Here is a 13,889-nt window from a genome sequence, read left to right on the forward strand (position 1 = left end):
GTACGGGTATCCTATGGATACGGGTACGGGTACGGGGACACGACATTTTCAAAATTTTAGGATACGCGGATACGGCGAATATTATATTCAAAAAAATTAAAAATGATAATAAAGAAAGTCTCAAACAAAACATTGTTCATCACCAATCTCAAAAGTGATAACTACTAAGACATAAGGAAGAAAGTCTCAAAGAAAGTTACAAAACATTATTCATCAATCATCACAAAACATTGTTCATCATCATTCTAGTCATCATCAATGCCCAAATCATCGTTCTCCCCAATCTCCTCTTCTTCCACAATAGAAGATGTTGAGGGAATACAAGGTTCTTCGAATCTTGAATTAACAACTTCAAGTTCATTCTCTTGTTCTAAGTTAAAGTCGTCAACATTCACGTCCCAATATTTAGTTTCTCCTTCCCTACAAGACAAAAAAATTGTAATTATTATGATGTTAGCGAATAAGAAGAGAAACATCTAAATCAATAAATCATATACTTAATTTACCTATATTCTTCTTTGTTCCGTGATAGAAGCCGAAGGTTAGAATGCACATAAACCAGATTTTCTGCACGTTTGCTTGTGAGATTATTTCGTTTTATAGTGTGGATTTGTGAATATGTACTCCAATTTCTCTCACTGCATGAAGATGTAGCAGGTTGAACTAGCAATCTGAAAGCAAGGTATTGAAGAGTAGGATAAGCAGTTCCATGTTTAATCCACCAAGATAAAGATGGATAATTATCTTTGTCTACAGTTGCACCTACATCTTCTCCAATTCCAGTAGAAAACCTTTCAAACTCATCATTAGCTCGGCGATTTTGATGTACATCAATGAAAATCCTATTAATACATGCTACTCTGTTTGTTGATAATTCTAGATCCAGATGTGGTGGGGTTCTTCCAACACCCCCTGTAAGCCACTTTTTTCCATAATATTTAGGATTTAATGTATGTGCCATGCATTGAAGAGGATTGCTACTTTTATCCCATCTTGCAATCAATATTCTATGCACATGATCAAAAAATGCTGAATCTTCAAGTGCAATACTTTTTTTTTCATGCTTAAAAATAACCTCTTGGATTTTTTCAATCATAGTGTCCCACATCTCATACACACAGTGCAACGTTGAATTATCACAATCAAGAACTCTCAACATCTCCCAGATCGGCTCTGTGAATGCAAGAAAATAAAAGATTTGATCCCACCACTTGTCTTCAAGAATCATTCCTTTGATTGCTTGAGCTTTGTCATCATCATCAGCACGGTAGAAACTCCAATCATCATCAGTCACCATACTGATCAATGCACTTTTCACCCTTTTTATCCTTTTGACCATAACAATTAGAGATGCAAAACGTGTCTCTGCAACTCTTAATAATTTTAGATCAGAATGCTTGTTATAAATGGAAAGTGCATGTTGATGATTTACTATGAAATTTCTGATGTTCCTCACATCCTTTTCCAAGTCTTCAATCCACGAACATAATTCATAAGCATGAGGATCTTGCTCTTTACTTGGTGGATTGCATATACTCTTTAGAGCCAAATTTAAACTATGAACTGCATAAGAAGTCCAAAAGATATGAGGGTACTCCTTTTCTATCGCAATACCAGCTGCTCTACATACAGGTGCATTGTCTGTAATTAGCTGAACAACGTTTTCTTTCCCCACTTCTTCAATTATTTCCATAAACAATCCTTTCAGATACTCAGCACTTTTGTATTCACCAGATGCATCTATTGCTTTCAAGAAAATTGGTCCATTTGCTGAAGTTGCAATGAAATTAATAAGAGGGCGTCGTTGCAAATCTGTCCAGCCATCAGAAACAATAGAAACTCCGTGTTGATCCCAAGTGAACTTTTGAGACTCTAACAATTTGTTCACTCGAGTCATCTGTTGTTCTAGTAGTACAGTGCGAAGCCTTTCAGAACTAGGGGGAACATACCCAGTCAAGTTAGAATTTGCAATAGATGTAACTAAGTCTCTCCAATATGGACTTCTAGCTACATTAAATGGTATGCAATTAGCATAGAAAAATGTCGCCACTTTTAGATCTAATTCTCGCCGTCCTTGTAAACTAAATGAATCCTTAATTGATTTCTGATGAACATCAACAACTTTTCTTTTTTTGGTAGGATTCTGAATATCATCATGTAAAATTGAAGCAATGTCAATGAAACCAGATCCAGATGATGTGCTTTTCTTATTATCAAAGGCTTTTTGTTCTTTCTTCAACTGAGCCAAAGTCTCGTTAGTGATTTTCTTACATGGTTGAATTCCTTTTTGACTGATTTTTAATAGATGTGCTTTCACTCTTGTATATGATCCATTGAACTGTCCTTCACAAAAATTACACCTAAAAAAAGCATTTCCACCGCCTCCAGGAGGTTTCCCCATTAGATTCACGTATGACCATAATGGTGGCTGAGGTGTAGCTGATCCAGAACCACAACTTGTAGGTTGAGAGTCTTGAGACTGAGACACTGTTTTTCCTTTGCTCGCCATACTAGATTAAACATAATAAAAAAACGGAAAAAACGTATAATGAACATAAAATTTATGAAATAAAACAATACAACAAATGACAAAGTATAAACATGCACTGCAGTCACAAAACTTCAGATATTCAGAAGCAGAACGAAGGCTGAATAGTGAACAGGAACATCCAAGAATTGTAAATGATAGTACTGCCAGACTGAATAGTGAACAGGAACAGAAGCAGTTCGTTAAAGCCTAAAACTAAAAGAAACATGAACAATAGCGAAGGCTGAAGTGAATAGATTAGTGAACAGTGAACAGGAACATTCACGAATGGTAAATTATATGTTAATGTCATCTAGATATCACGTATTCATCATTGTCTAGCATCATGAACAACAGCTAAGGCAAAATCCCCAAATCGGTTATACACCCAAAACGGCAAAATCCCCAAATCCCAAAATCAAACAAAAACAAGAAAACATCGCACATAGCATTGAAGAATATGATTCTAAACCGTCCAATCTTCAAACCAAAACATCCCCAAATCAGATTTTAATACCCAATGTAAAAAATCCCCAAATAAAAGTTGAAACCCTAACTTCTATTATCGAAAATAATCGACAAAACACCTACCTGCCTGTCGCTGGCTGCCGCCGGACGCCACCGGAAGTCGCCGTCGATCGCCGGAGCTCGCCGTCGCCCGCCATTGGCTTACTGTGCTGCCAGCCTGCTGCGTTAGCCGTGGAGGGTAAACGAAGGTCGAGCGTCGAGGGTAGATGTTAGTGCGTAAAACAAAACGCGGGTTAAAAAATCAGTTATACAAGTAGTTTGGATCGGGTCTGACCCAGACCCGATCCAAAACGTATCCAGCCGTATCGCCGTGTCGGGATCCCCGTGTCCGCGTGTCGACACCGGTACTCGACCCAGTCTGCCGTATCCGTGTGACATAGGTTGGGACTCATTTTAAGTTTGTTCATAACTATGTTTATTTGCTTTATTTTTAAAATAACATATATTTTAGTTTGAACTTTTTTTCACATACTATGTACTAGTGCCCCACAGCCAAAAATTTCTACCTCCGCTACTAAATGCATGCCATTAAGATGTCATTGAAGATGGGCTTTTACGGACGTCCAGCATAACAACATTGCTAAACATTTTACATTTACCGGAGTCCAAAATAAGACATCGGTGAAAAGTAGCCTTTCAGGACGCATGCCACTAGGATGTTGTTGAAGTGGGTTTTGCTCACGTCCAGCTTCTTGAAGTGGGCTTTTGCTGATGCCCAGCTCGAAAACGTTGCTAAACATGATACTTCTAGAAGTGAATGTTGGTAAACGTTACCGCACTAACATTTTCAAATATGCTTTTTACCGAAGTCTCCAACGGGTTAGTAAAGGCTTCTTGACTTTATGACCCCACCCGAACTCTTCTCCTTTCTTCTTTTTTCCACTTTTCCTTTCTCCTCCGTCTTCTTCCCACTAGAATTTTACCAAAGCCTTTGGGTGATTCCAGGTGTTCTTCATTAATGTTTGAGGTCCAAATGATAAAAAGGTAGGTTGTCCAAACACAATTTTTAACATTTCTTACCTTCCCCTTCTATTTAATTGACCATCTAATAACATATTAGCTATCATTTTCATTTTTTCTTTCCTCTCCCTCCATCCAAACAGGCCACCTGGTTATATGGGTTGTACCGTGCACGAAATTTCGTGCATTAACATGGTTAATGGTAAAAGTACCTTCATTCAAAATAAAAAAAAGTAAAATGACTATAAAGGACATTTTTTTTAAACTACTAAAATATCCCCTTTCTTTTACAACATACTTAAGTTGGCAACTTGGCAAGCAACTCATACTACAGATAGAAAGAGGGGGGAGACACGGTTGAGCAACATACCTAATTTTTAGGGTAGAGGTGATGGTCGGTGATGGCTCTTCCGGCGCCTGACTTTGAGCGGCTGGAAATGAACTTCGACCAGCATTGATGAGCACCGACAGTGGCTCCTTTGCGTTAATAGAGGCTGTGACTTCTTAAAATTGGCTTTTGTGTTCCGCTAACAAACCTAAAAAACACAGTATTGTGTGAACAACGTAAGAGGGGCCAGGTTATTTACTCCCATTTTGAAAACCATTGGGTTCTCAAAAAGTAGTTTTCCTGCATCCAAATGACTCCATATTCCTTCTAAGTCTTCTAATATGCATAGCCACAAGAAATGAATAAAAAATAAAAATTGCATCAAGCTATGCCTTCAAAGTTCTGGAAGACACTAGAGTCAGGGCTGGGCTAGTAAAAAGCAGGATGTGTAGGGCCCATCGTAGATGAAACAAAACACATTGTCGTCATTGGAGTGGGCAACGTAATAACCCTTGGTGTAAATGCCTTCTCCCGCTCTCGACTTTGTTAATGGCTGCCCTGGCAGCAACGTATCCTCGGGTGGTCGAAGCTCTGCCACACCACACTCGTACCATCCGTGTTTGGTGGTCGTCCACATGACGCTGCCGTCTGCCTCCACCATGGAGAAGTCGCCTCCTCTCCGGAAGGACAGCCGAGAGGCCCTGCTCTTTACTGGCCGGTCCCTGTTAGCCATCCAGACGATTGTTGCCTGACGGTCGAACATCTCGGCAAACCAAATGGCAAAGGAGAAGGCGTTCTCGCCCAATTGGTAGAACGCTGCCTTGAACGTCCTTTCTCTGAAACAAGGACATCCATGGAGCATTCGAAGGCGGAGACGAGGCAAGGATGAAAGGAAGAGCTGTTACCATGACAAAGAACAGACTACTGCATCCCACAGACACAATGATCCTCATGATGAGAACGTAAAATGTTTGGGGCTGTTTCTAAACGTAACATGTTAGCACATCTATTATTTAGAATAACACCCACAAAAATTAAACTGACTGGTTCTGTTATTTAGAATAACACCCACAAAAATTAAACTATCTTGACTAGTTACGTTTCTTCAAGTCATGAATCTGACCATCTATGCTACATCCCTTGGGCCCTCTCCGCTGGTGTAGAAGAAGGTAAATGTTATCACCGGAGAAGCACGCCTTCTGCACATCATCAAAGTGCTTGACATCTTACCATTTGTGTTGAGTGGACTAACAGCCCTTGACGACTATTCTGGACGTGAATCGAACGCTTCGACCGACGGATAAGTAGTTTAGTGTCCCATTCCTCGACTCTGAGTTCATGGAATTGGGGAAAATCCAGTGTCTGTTTCTCTGTTTTGGAAAATGGGATGCAAAGGAAGGGTTCCCCAAACTGGATGGCCCGTTTTCTTTTCACTAAGCCAATGATGTAAGTGCATCATCCAATTGATTTGATAGGAACCAACGTCTGAATTGCCTGGAACCTAACATGTTTTACAGGATTTTTACCATAGAAAAAAATCACATTCCATACATTGTTATTAGTGTCATTATTTTGGGTTTGAAAAAATTAACTCCATTTAAAGTGAAGCCAGAAATTTTTTATAAGGCCCGAATTAAAGTTTTTAAATTTTGACTGAAGTTGAAATATCATTTTTCAAAATTTTTATATAAAACAAATGAAATTTTCTAAAATTTACATATAAATTAAAAAAGATTAAGGTAGGGCCAAGGCCCAAGCAGGCCCTACCTTGGTTCTGCCCTGACTCCACCTTGTCTAGAGGGGCATAGCTCAAATGAGTGGTTTGAGACAGACTATGTGACATGTCTTAGATTTCACCTGTGGGGGGCTTTTTTCTTGTATGGTTAAAAAAAGTGAGTTCCTGCATGCAACCGACATATCTTTGGACCTTGAGGGCTTTTGCTCTTTTCAGATGGTGAGATTAAAACTCTTGATTACCAAAAATTAACCTCACCTTGATGTAAAAAGAAAGAGTATGATTGGGTTCATGAATCAATCCTTATGAAGCCACCTATAAATTAGATTTGGGTTAGGCATCTACAAGATCGTTTTGTCACTTTTTGCATAAAATAACTTTGAAGAACGCTTTGAACTGGGTTCCGGTCGGCCATGTGCCACACAATCTATCAAAATTTAACCTTTTCTGGGTCCTCAATCTCAACCAATACGATCCAACCATTTTCAATGAAAATAATGACAATATCAATGGTGGTACCCATCGAAAAGGACTTTAAATCTCTCTGAAATTAAAGTAAGTGTAATTTGTGTATTCTGTGACTTGCTCTTCTCCAACAGCATTTCTGTCTGCTATGGACCAGCGAGTCGGGTGGAGTTGATTAGTTTCACTATCAACCGTGATGTACACGGCACATAACGTTTAAAGAGTCGTTTCCAATGGAGCAACCAATGCATAGTCATTATTTCACCAAGGTACAGGAACTAAATGTCCAACAATGGCTTTTAATTAATGTTTTGTCACCTAGACCACGACCACAAAAGCATAGGAATAATAAGAAAGCCTTTTCCAAAATTTTAATTTTGATGATAATAAACCAATGTCAAATGATCTTTTCTGAAAGAATGATCTAGTTTTGCATGATGATTAATAAGCAAGCTGCTGAAATGAAGCAAGTTGTAAAAAAAAAAGAAAAAGAAAAAAAGAAAATTTGTAGCCACCTAAGAAAAAGTTGAAGCACACGAGAGGGGCACCCCGAGGCACTAGAAATAGGCCCCATACCCTAGGAAATGAAACGTTGTGTGTAGGTTTCCTCCTTCAGCCCCCCAACCCCGGTTAGGTCACCCCGGCTCAGCCATAATCAGTTTGATAAAGGAAATTTATCAAACTCAGTCTCACAGCACTAAAATAGGAAATGATAGGCCAAATGCTTTGGTGTGTAAATCCATCAGTATTTGAAGATGCTGATAGATGCACTTATTGTTTTCTGTTTTTGCTTTCTATCCTAATGAGGATGATCATAACTGTATGTCTTACATGGATATAGGTTGTAAAAGAACCGTTGTCTTCTATGTTTTTTTCATTGTATCCGAGCTAGATAATGTAGGCTGCTCCAGTATCTACTGCTTCTTTTGCTGCAATTTATCCCTTCCTTCTCAAGATCTCTAAATTCATTGCTCTTAAGCTTAACCAAGAGAATTTCCCGCTTTGGAAAAATCAGACTCTAGCCTTGACAGAAAGTCAGGACCTTTCAAGGTTTCATTGCTCATGGAGAAGATTAGGAGGCAGTAGCAGGTTGATTCACAGAAGCGTAAAGAAAATGCTGTTAAAATGCTGGTTTACCAGCTTCTTATCTGAGAGTGTTCATGGCTTGGATGTTGGCATGTGTGCATGCAAAGAGCGTGTTTGTAAGGCTAGATACTGTGTCTCGTAATGTAAACCGAAACAAACACGACTGGTTGGTTGTGACAATCACGTCTTAACATGCATTTTTATAAAATTTCAGTTTCACTGTGGTTATGAGACAAAAAAATTCGAGACACGTGCTTACTGATTTGATTGATTGACAGCCCCGGCCATCTTTATTACAAATATAGAATATGATCAGTAAATAAGGATCATTAAGAAGTGTTTCATTTATCTATCTTGCCGACAGGGTGTTTGCAATGGGTATATGCATTTCCATTTATTTGGATCCACAAAGAAATATGAACTCTTGTTCAACATGCCCAAATTCTGTCCATCTTGTGATGCATCAACATAAGAAACAAAAATTTTGGACATAATGCAAATATATTACATGGATTATATATATATATATATATATAGAACATAGATTTATACTTAATAGACAAAATTGACATAAACGTAGTGCAAGCACTCTCCTATCCCCACAAATATGATAACCATTTTGAATTGTTGCAAGACTAAGCACATTACCATTGCCAAATAAATGCACAATAACGTAAAATGTGAAATAGGTACAAACAAACAATAAAAGGTAGTGCGTGAACCAAGCAATCAGATGATTGCGACTAAATTTCTTCATGTACTTCTCTGTCAAAAAGGCAAGCAACTGTGATGGAATCCACAACTTGGCTCATGCTTGGTCTTACACCACTTTCTTCTTCAACGCACTGCAAACCCACTTTAGTTAGAGTTTCCATGCTTGAGTTGTCATACATTCCAAACAACTGCCCAGTTTGATTTCGTTCTCACCATTTCTCTAATCCATGGAATTAGTTGTCTGCATCCAACTTCTTCATTTTCAACTATTTGTTGAGATTCAGTGGAATTTAGTCCAGTCACCAACTCCAGCTCCAAAATGCCGTAGCTATATACATCGACCTTGGATGTGATGGGTAGGTTCAAAATCCACTCATGAGCCATATAGCCTCTTGTTCCTCTCACCCGAGAAAATTCAGAAATCTTATTTCCACCCCTATCGAAAAGCTTGGATAGTCCGAAGTCAGCCACTTTTGGGTGAAAATCCTTGTCCAGAAGAATATTTTGTAGTTTCACATCACAGTGAAGCACCCATTCTAAGCACTCCTCATGAAGATAAGCAAGAGCCTTTGCTGTACCAAGTGCAATATTGAACCGATTTTCCCAAGTGTCGTAGCATTGCCGAACAAGTTCTTCTCTAAAGACCCATTTTCCAAGTACTTATAAACTAAGAGCTTATTTTGTTTTTCTGCACAAAATCCAAACATAGTCAACAAATTCATATGATTGATTCTTCCAATGGTGCTTACTTCACTCCAAAACTGTGCTTCTGATCCGTACCTTAGGCCCTCTAGCTTCTTTACAGCTACAACTCTCTTATCCTCTAAGACTCCTTTGTAAACCACCCTTGATCCGCCCCTTCCAATTTCATCACTGAAATTTTTTGTAGCTTTCTTCAACTCTTTGATAGTGAACCTTCTAAAGCCCATTGAGACAGCCACATAGCCTTGATTAAGATTGTGGAGGAGGACTGTTTTCTTGTGCATATAAGCCCACCCAAATGCCACACATGTTATTTCTGCTACCCCAAAAGCTATAACGAAACCAATTGGATACTTTAAATAGTCTCCCCGTGCTTAGCGGACTGCATAAGATCTATCTAATTTCTTATATAGACTTACTTTTGAACAACCTGAATTGGAATGGCCAAGAATGCCACTAAAGTTCGTTCCTGTAGGAATTTTGACATACATGTCATTAAGATAGTGAAGGCCAGAATGACGAGTAAGGAGAAGGCCTTTTGGAAAGCATTTTCCTTCTCCATCCATCTTATAGCTAAAACCACGACACCTGCAAATCATTTATGCAGATGTTCTTGCAAGCTTCAAAAGATACTTTTGGTTCGTAATTTAAAGTATTGCCATAGAAATCTGTATTTTGAAGCTTAATAAACTTCACTTCCGTCTTGTTACAAACAATTTCAAATTCTGGTTTGCATCCTTGAGTCCAGTCAACAGGATCTTTCATTCGAAAACCAGGAGGACAAGTGCATGTGGGCTTTGGTTTGTAAAAACAGATTCCATTTTCCCCTCAAAAACAGACACGTGGACACACCAATTGAAAAAAAAAAAGGTTTTTGAGGGAAACGAAGACCCAAAATAATGTCTGTTCCCCGTTCTTGGTGAGTGAACATGATTGTAAACGAGTGACAAAGGGAGGGAGGGAGGGAGAGGGAAAGAAAGACTCTTTCGTTCTTGAGCTACTATTGGGTTTGATATATTGATGGAAAGAAGAAGATGATGGTATAAAGCAGCACACAGGAGAACAAAGCCAGAGCTTGGCAAGACCACGAAGTCACGAACTGTACGACTAGAGTGTAATTAGGTGTGACTTTATTGATGGTGTTAGTCTTCCAACCACACCTTAAGTTATTAACAATTTAGGATTAATTGACAAATACTTTGTATTGATTATGGTGTCAAATTTACCTGTACTTTTTGACAATATGAAGCAAATGAACTGCATATACAAATTAAAATCGGCTGAGTTATGGCACCAAATTAAGTAAGTACCCGGTCCTTCCGTTTTGCCAGACAGTAACTGCATATACACCTATGATGTTGACACAAGACAAATAGGCGCGTTGAAGGGAGTAGTTGCGTGTTCTTACTTTTCCTGACGTTATATGCAAGACTATTAATAATGCTGTTAAAATCATGGTTTTTTTATTGAATAATTTATCCTAAGGAATGAAGAAGTCAGCCAAGTCAAATACAATTGAAATTTTTAATTGATTAAAATTTTGAATTACAAATTAAAAAGTAAAAGACTAAAAAGAAAAAAAGGAAGAAAAACCAACCAGAACTTAAGAATACTTTATTGGATTACATATCTTTGTTGTTTATTTAATAGGCAACGTTGAAATGTGGGGAGAATCGGATTATGAAATATATTTTCTGAACAGTACTATCCGAATGTGATTTAGGATGGTTTGCTTGGGAGAATTATTATGGCATGATTCGTATTCAAACATATACGGACATGAGCATAAGACCCTCAAAAGACAAGTTTTGCCAAAATTAGGGGGTGTTTGGCTGACACATCATCATTAAACCCAATTTTATGGAAACGTCACTAATTTTTAGTGAAAATCAGTTTTTTAAAAATTTGGTGTTTTGACAACCATTTCTTTAATGAGTTTTAAGAACTTGCAAGTGAATGAATTAATTGATTCATTTGCTTGAATGTCATATCTAAAGCTAGGCTTTTATATGAATAATATGAGGGGAATCAGGTTTTTCGCACCCTCACGTATAGGTAAAACTTGGTTTTCTTTTAACCATTTTCACAAACTCACTAAAGAAAAAAACTTTTGGACGGTGTTTGGATGACATCTCAAAACTAATATTTGATGGCAAAAAAACAAAACAAAACCTCCAATACTAATCTTTGGTTGTCATCCAAAAACTCCCACAGTTATTTTAGTGAATTTCTATAAATTGGTCTTTTTGTTCTGATAACACACCTAAAACACAGTATTGAGTGAAAACCTACTCTAGCAACTTTACATAAGGCATAGCTTTTTTGGGTTGGTAATGGAAAAGTTGACAGATAAGTCATCTATATATACAAGAGGCAAGGTTATTTACTTCCCTTTTGAAAATCAACTTTTATCAAAGTTCGATTCTTTTTCAAAAAGTAGTTTTGCGGCATCCAACTGACCCATATTCTTCTAAGTCTTCTAATATGCATGGCCACAGGAAAAGAATAAAAAACAAAAAATGCATCATTTATGCCTTCAAAGTAATGAAGTAAGTACCTCGTCCTTCCGTTTTGGAAGACACTACGGTCAGGGTAGGGCCAGTAGATGCTGGACGTGTTGGGCCCATCATAAATGAAACTCAGCTCATTGTCGTCATTGAAGTGGGCAGAGTAATACCCGCTACTGTAAATGCATAGACCTGGTTAATGGCTGCCCTGGCAGCAACGTATCCGTCGGCTGGTCAAAGCTCTGCCACACCACCTTCCTTTCTCCGTCCAACAGCACGAGGTTCCCGTTTTCCCGCAACTCCACAACTAGGGCTGCACACGAGCCGAGTCGAGCCCGAGCTTGGCCAGCTTAAGCTCTACTCGGCTCAAAGAGCTCGAGCTCAAACTCGAACTCGAGTCGAGTTCCCTAACACGAGCTCGAGCTCGACTCGACTATACATAGTCGAGCTCGAGCTTGACTCGTTTAGTTTAGGCATTACCCGCATTGGTCTTCCTCGCCATGCTCTCCCTGCTCGAGACTGAGCAGCTCCTTCACCATATCCAAGCTCTCTCTGTCCACCGTGATGTACAGCGCCTTCTCCCTGAGCTTGTTCACCTCGTTCACCACGGCCGCCCAAATCTCCGCCCTGCCCTCTTTGTGCCGTCAGCATAGACCATCTGCTCGTCTATCCCTGAAGGAAGGACGCGATTCTAGGGCTTCATTGAGGAGAAGTAAGCCCTAAGATGTGTCCATGTTTCTTTTGTGAAGGGCGGTCATAAGCAAGTCAGAGAGAGAAAGAGAGAGGTTGAAGTGGAAAACGAGAGAGAGAGAGGGAGAACACTCTTTCGCTCCAGAACACTCTTTGGCTCGAGCAAAAATCATTGGGTTCTTGAGACCCTCGGCTCACTAAAATAAACTAAAATAAAGGAGTTGAAGGAACAACTGGAGCTAGGCTAGTTGAGTATAAAAGCTGGCTCGAATTCAAATTCGAGCTACTCTGCTCGTTGTTCAGCACTATCCACAACCTCCCCTGCACTGTCCGTGTTGGTGGTCGTCCACATGACGCTGCCATCTGCATCCAGCAGGGCGAGGTCGCCTCTTCTTCTCCGGAAGGATAGCCGAGAGGCCCTGCCGTTTACGGGCCTGTCCCTGTTAGCCATCCAGACGACAGTCGCCTGATGGCTGAGTGTCTCGGCGTACCAGATGGCAAAGGAGAAAGCATTCTGACCGACTTGCTAGAAACCCGCCTTGAACGTCCCTTTCTCTGAAATGAGGACGTCCATGGAAGGACTCTCCACAGAGAGGAAGCTGCCTCGGTAGAGAGAATTCAAAGGTCGAGACGAGGCATTAAGGATGAAGGGAAGGGATGTTACTAAGACAAAGAAGAGAGTAAATGCCACCAATTTGGTGCTCCTCATGAGGAGAACCTAAGATCTCTTTCTCTCTTTCAACGAATCAAGGGAGAGAAGGAAGGACCTCGAAACTAAGCATAGTTAGGGACTTTGGTATCCTGTCAACTATTCTTGTCGTGAAATTGGACGTCTTGACCCCCACCCATCCCTTCTCCCTTTCTCCTCTCTTAAATAGGGTGGGCATCAACCCGGTATTAGTAGGTGAACCTACTTGTAATGGGTAGGCTTGGGCTGAATATTGAGAAAGAAAGAGGATGAAGAAATAAAGGGCGTCAGTCTCTTGTGCGTGACTGGGAGCTGTTGGTGTTGTCGTCTGTTGCTGATGAGCAGGTGCGTGAGAGAGGGACATCGATTGCTGACCAGCTGGAAAAAGCTGGTGTCGGCTGCTGATGTGCTGATTCCTCCTTTTGTGCGTTATCATTCTCCCTCAACCGAAGGAGGTGGCTGACGAACTCCTAGCCGAATGAGAAGGTGGAGACTATGCTGTGGCAGCGGCTTAATGAAGATATCAGTGAGCTGGCCTTCGATTGTAACAAATCGATGAATCCAAACAAATGTTGACTCTCTATGAGTCCAAAAATTTGTGTTTTTCTTAGCAAGAAATTGACAGCTTGATAGAGACAAAACTAGCCACATTCACAGTGGAGGGATAGGGGTACTTAGCTGTAGAATTTGTTTCGACATATGGAAGACTTGTGGCACTTGTAAATTCTGTATCTCTTGGATTGTCCAAAAAATCTGCAAATACTTGACACTTAGCGAATCCAATGCCACGTTCGACCTGTGAATCGCATTCAGTCAAAAATGCGCCCTAAAGAGAATGACTCTCTCTGGTGAGTTTGGATGGGGTATCTCCTTCGACAGCAGCTGCGACACTTATTAAATAAGGGGTTCTCACAATTTGAATGTCACAATTTTCTTTGTCGCCTTCAGTCAAGTATTGG

At 39.8% G+C, this 13,889-nt stretch overlaps 1 protein-coding gene and 1 pseudogene across 1 annotated transcript; both read right to left on the minus strand.

Moving 5' to 3' along the window:
• Positions 1-38: 38 nt before the first annotated feature.
• On the minus strand, positions 39-3,509 carry LOC126410604 (uncharacterized). Its single transcript, XM_050080812.1, has 3 exons — positions 3,119-3,509; positions 507-2,510; positions 39-420 (listed from the first exon to the last, which is right to left on the minus strand). The coding sequence occupies exons 1-3, from the start codon at positions 3,190-3,192 to the stop codon at positions 246-248; spliced, it is 2,253 nt and encodes a 750-aa protein (XP_049936769.1). The 5' UTR covers positions 3,193-3,509; the 3' UTR covers positions 39-245.
• Positions 3,510-8,229: 4,720 nt separating this feature from the next.
• LOC116265455 (putative receptor protein kinase ZmPK1) lies at positions 8,230-13,081 on the minus strand (annotated as a pseudogene).
• Between the last annotated feature and the right edge of the window lie 808 nt (positions 13,082-13,889).

The sequence above is a fragment of the Nymphaea colorata genome, chromosome 12, assembly GCF_008831285.2.
Source record: "Nymphaea colorata isolate Beijing-Zhang1983 chromosome 12, ASM883128v2, whole genome shotgun sequence".
NCBI classification, from domain to species: Eukaryota; Viridiplantae; Streptophyta; class Magnoliopsida; order Nymphaeales; family Nymphaeaceae; genus Nymphaea; species Nymphaea colorata.

What these genes read in the sequence shown, in the direction of transcription:
- LOC126410604 (XM_050080812.1), bottom strand. Translation starts at nt 3,192, where the DNA reads ATGGCGGGCGACGGCGAGCTCCGGCGATCGACGGCGACTTCCGGTGGC. An exon ending in CGGCAGCCAGCGACAGGCAG is followed by an intron (nt 2,511 to 3,118) that starts GTAGGTGTTTTG and finishes TGTTTAATCTAG; the next exon opens with TATGGCGAGCAAAGGAAAAA. An exon ending in CGGAACAAAGAAGAATATAG is followed by an intron (nt 421 to 506) that starts GTAAATTAAGTA and finishes TTTGTCTTGTAG; the next exon opens with GGAAGGAGAAACTAAATATT.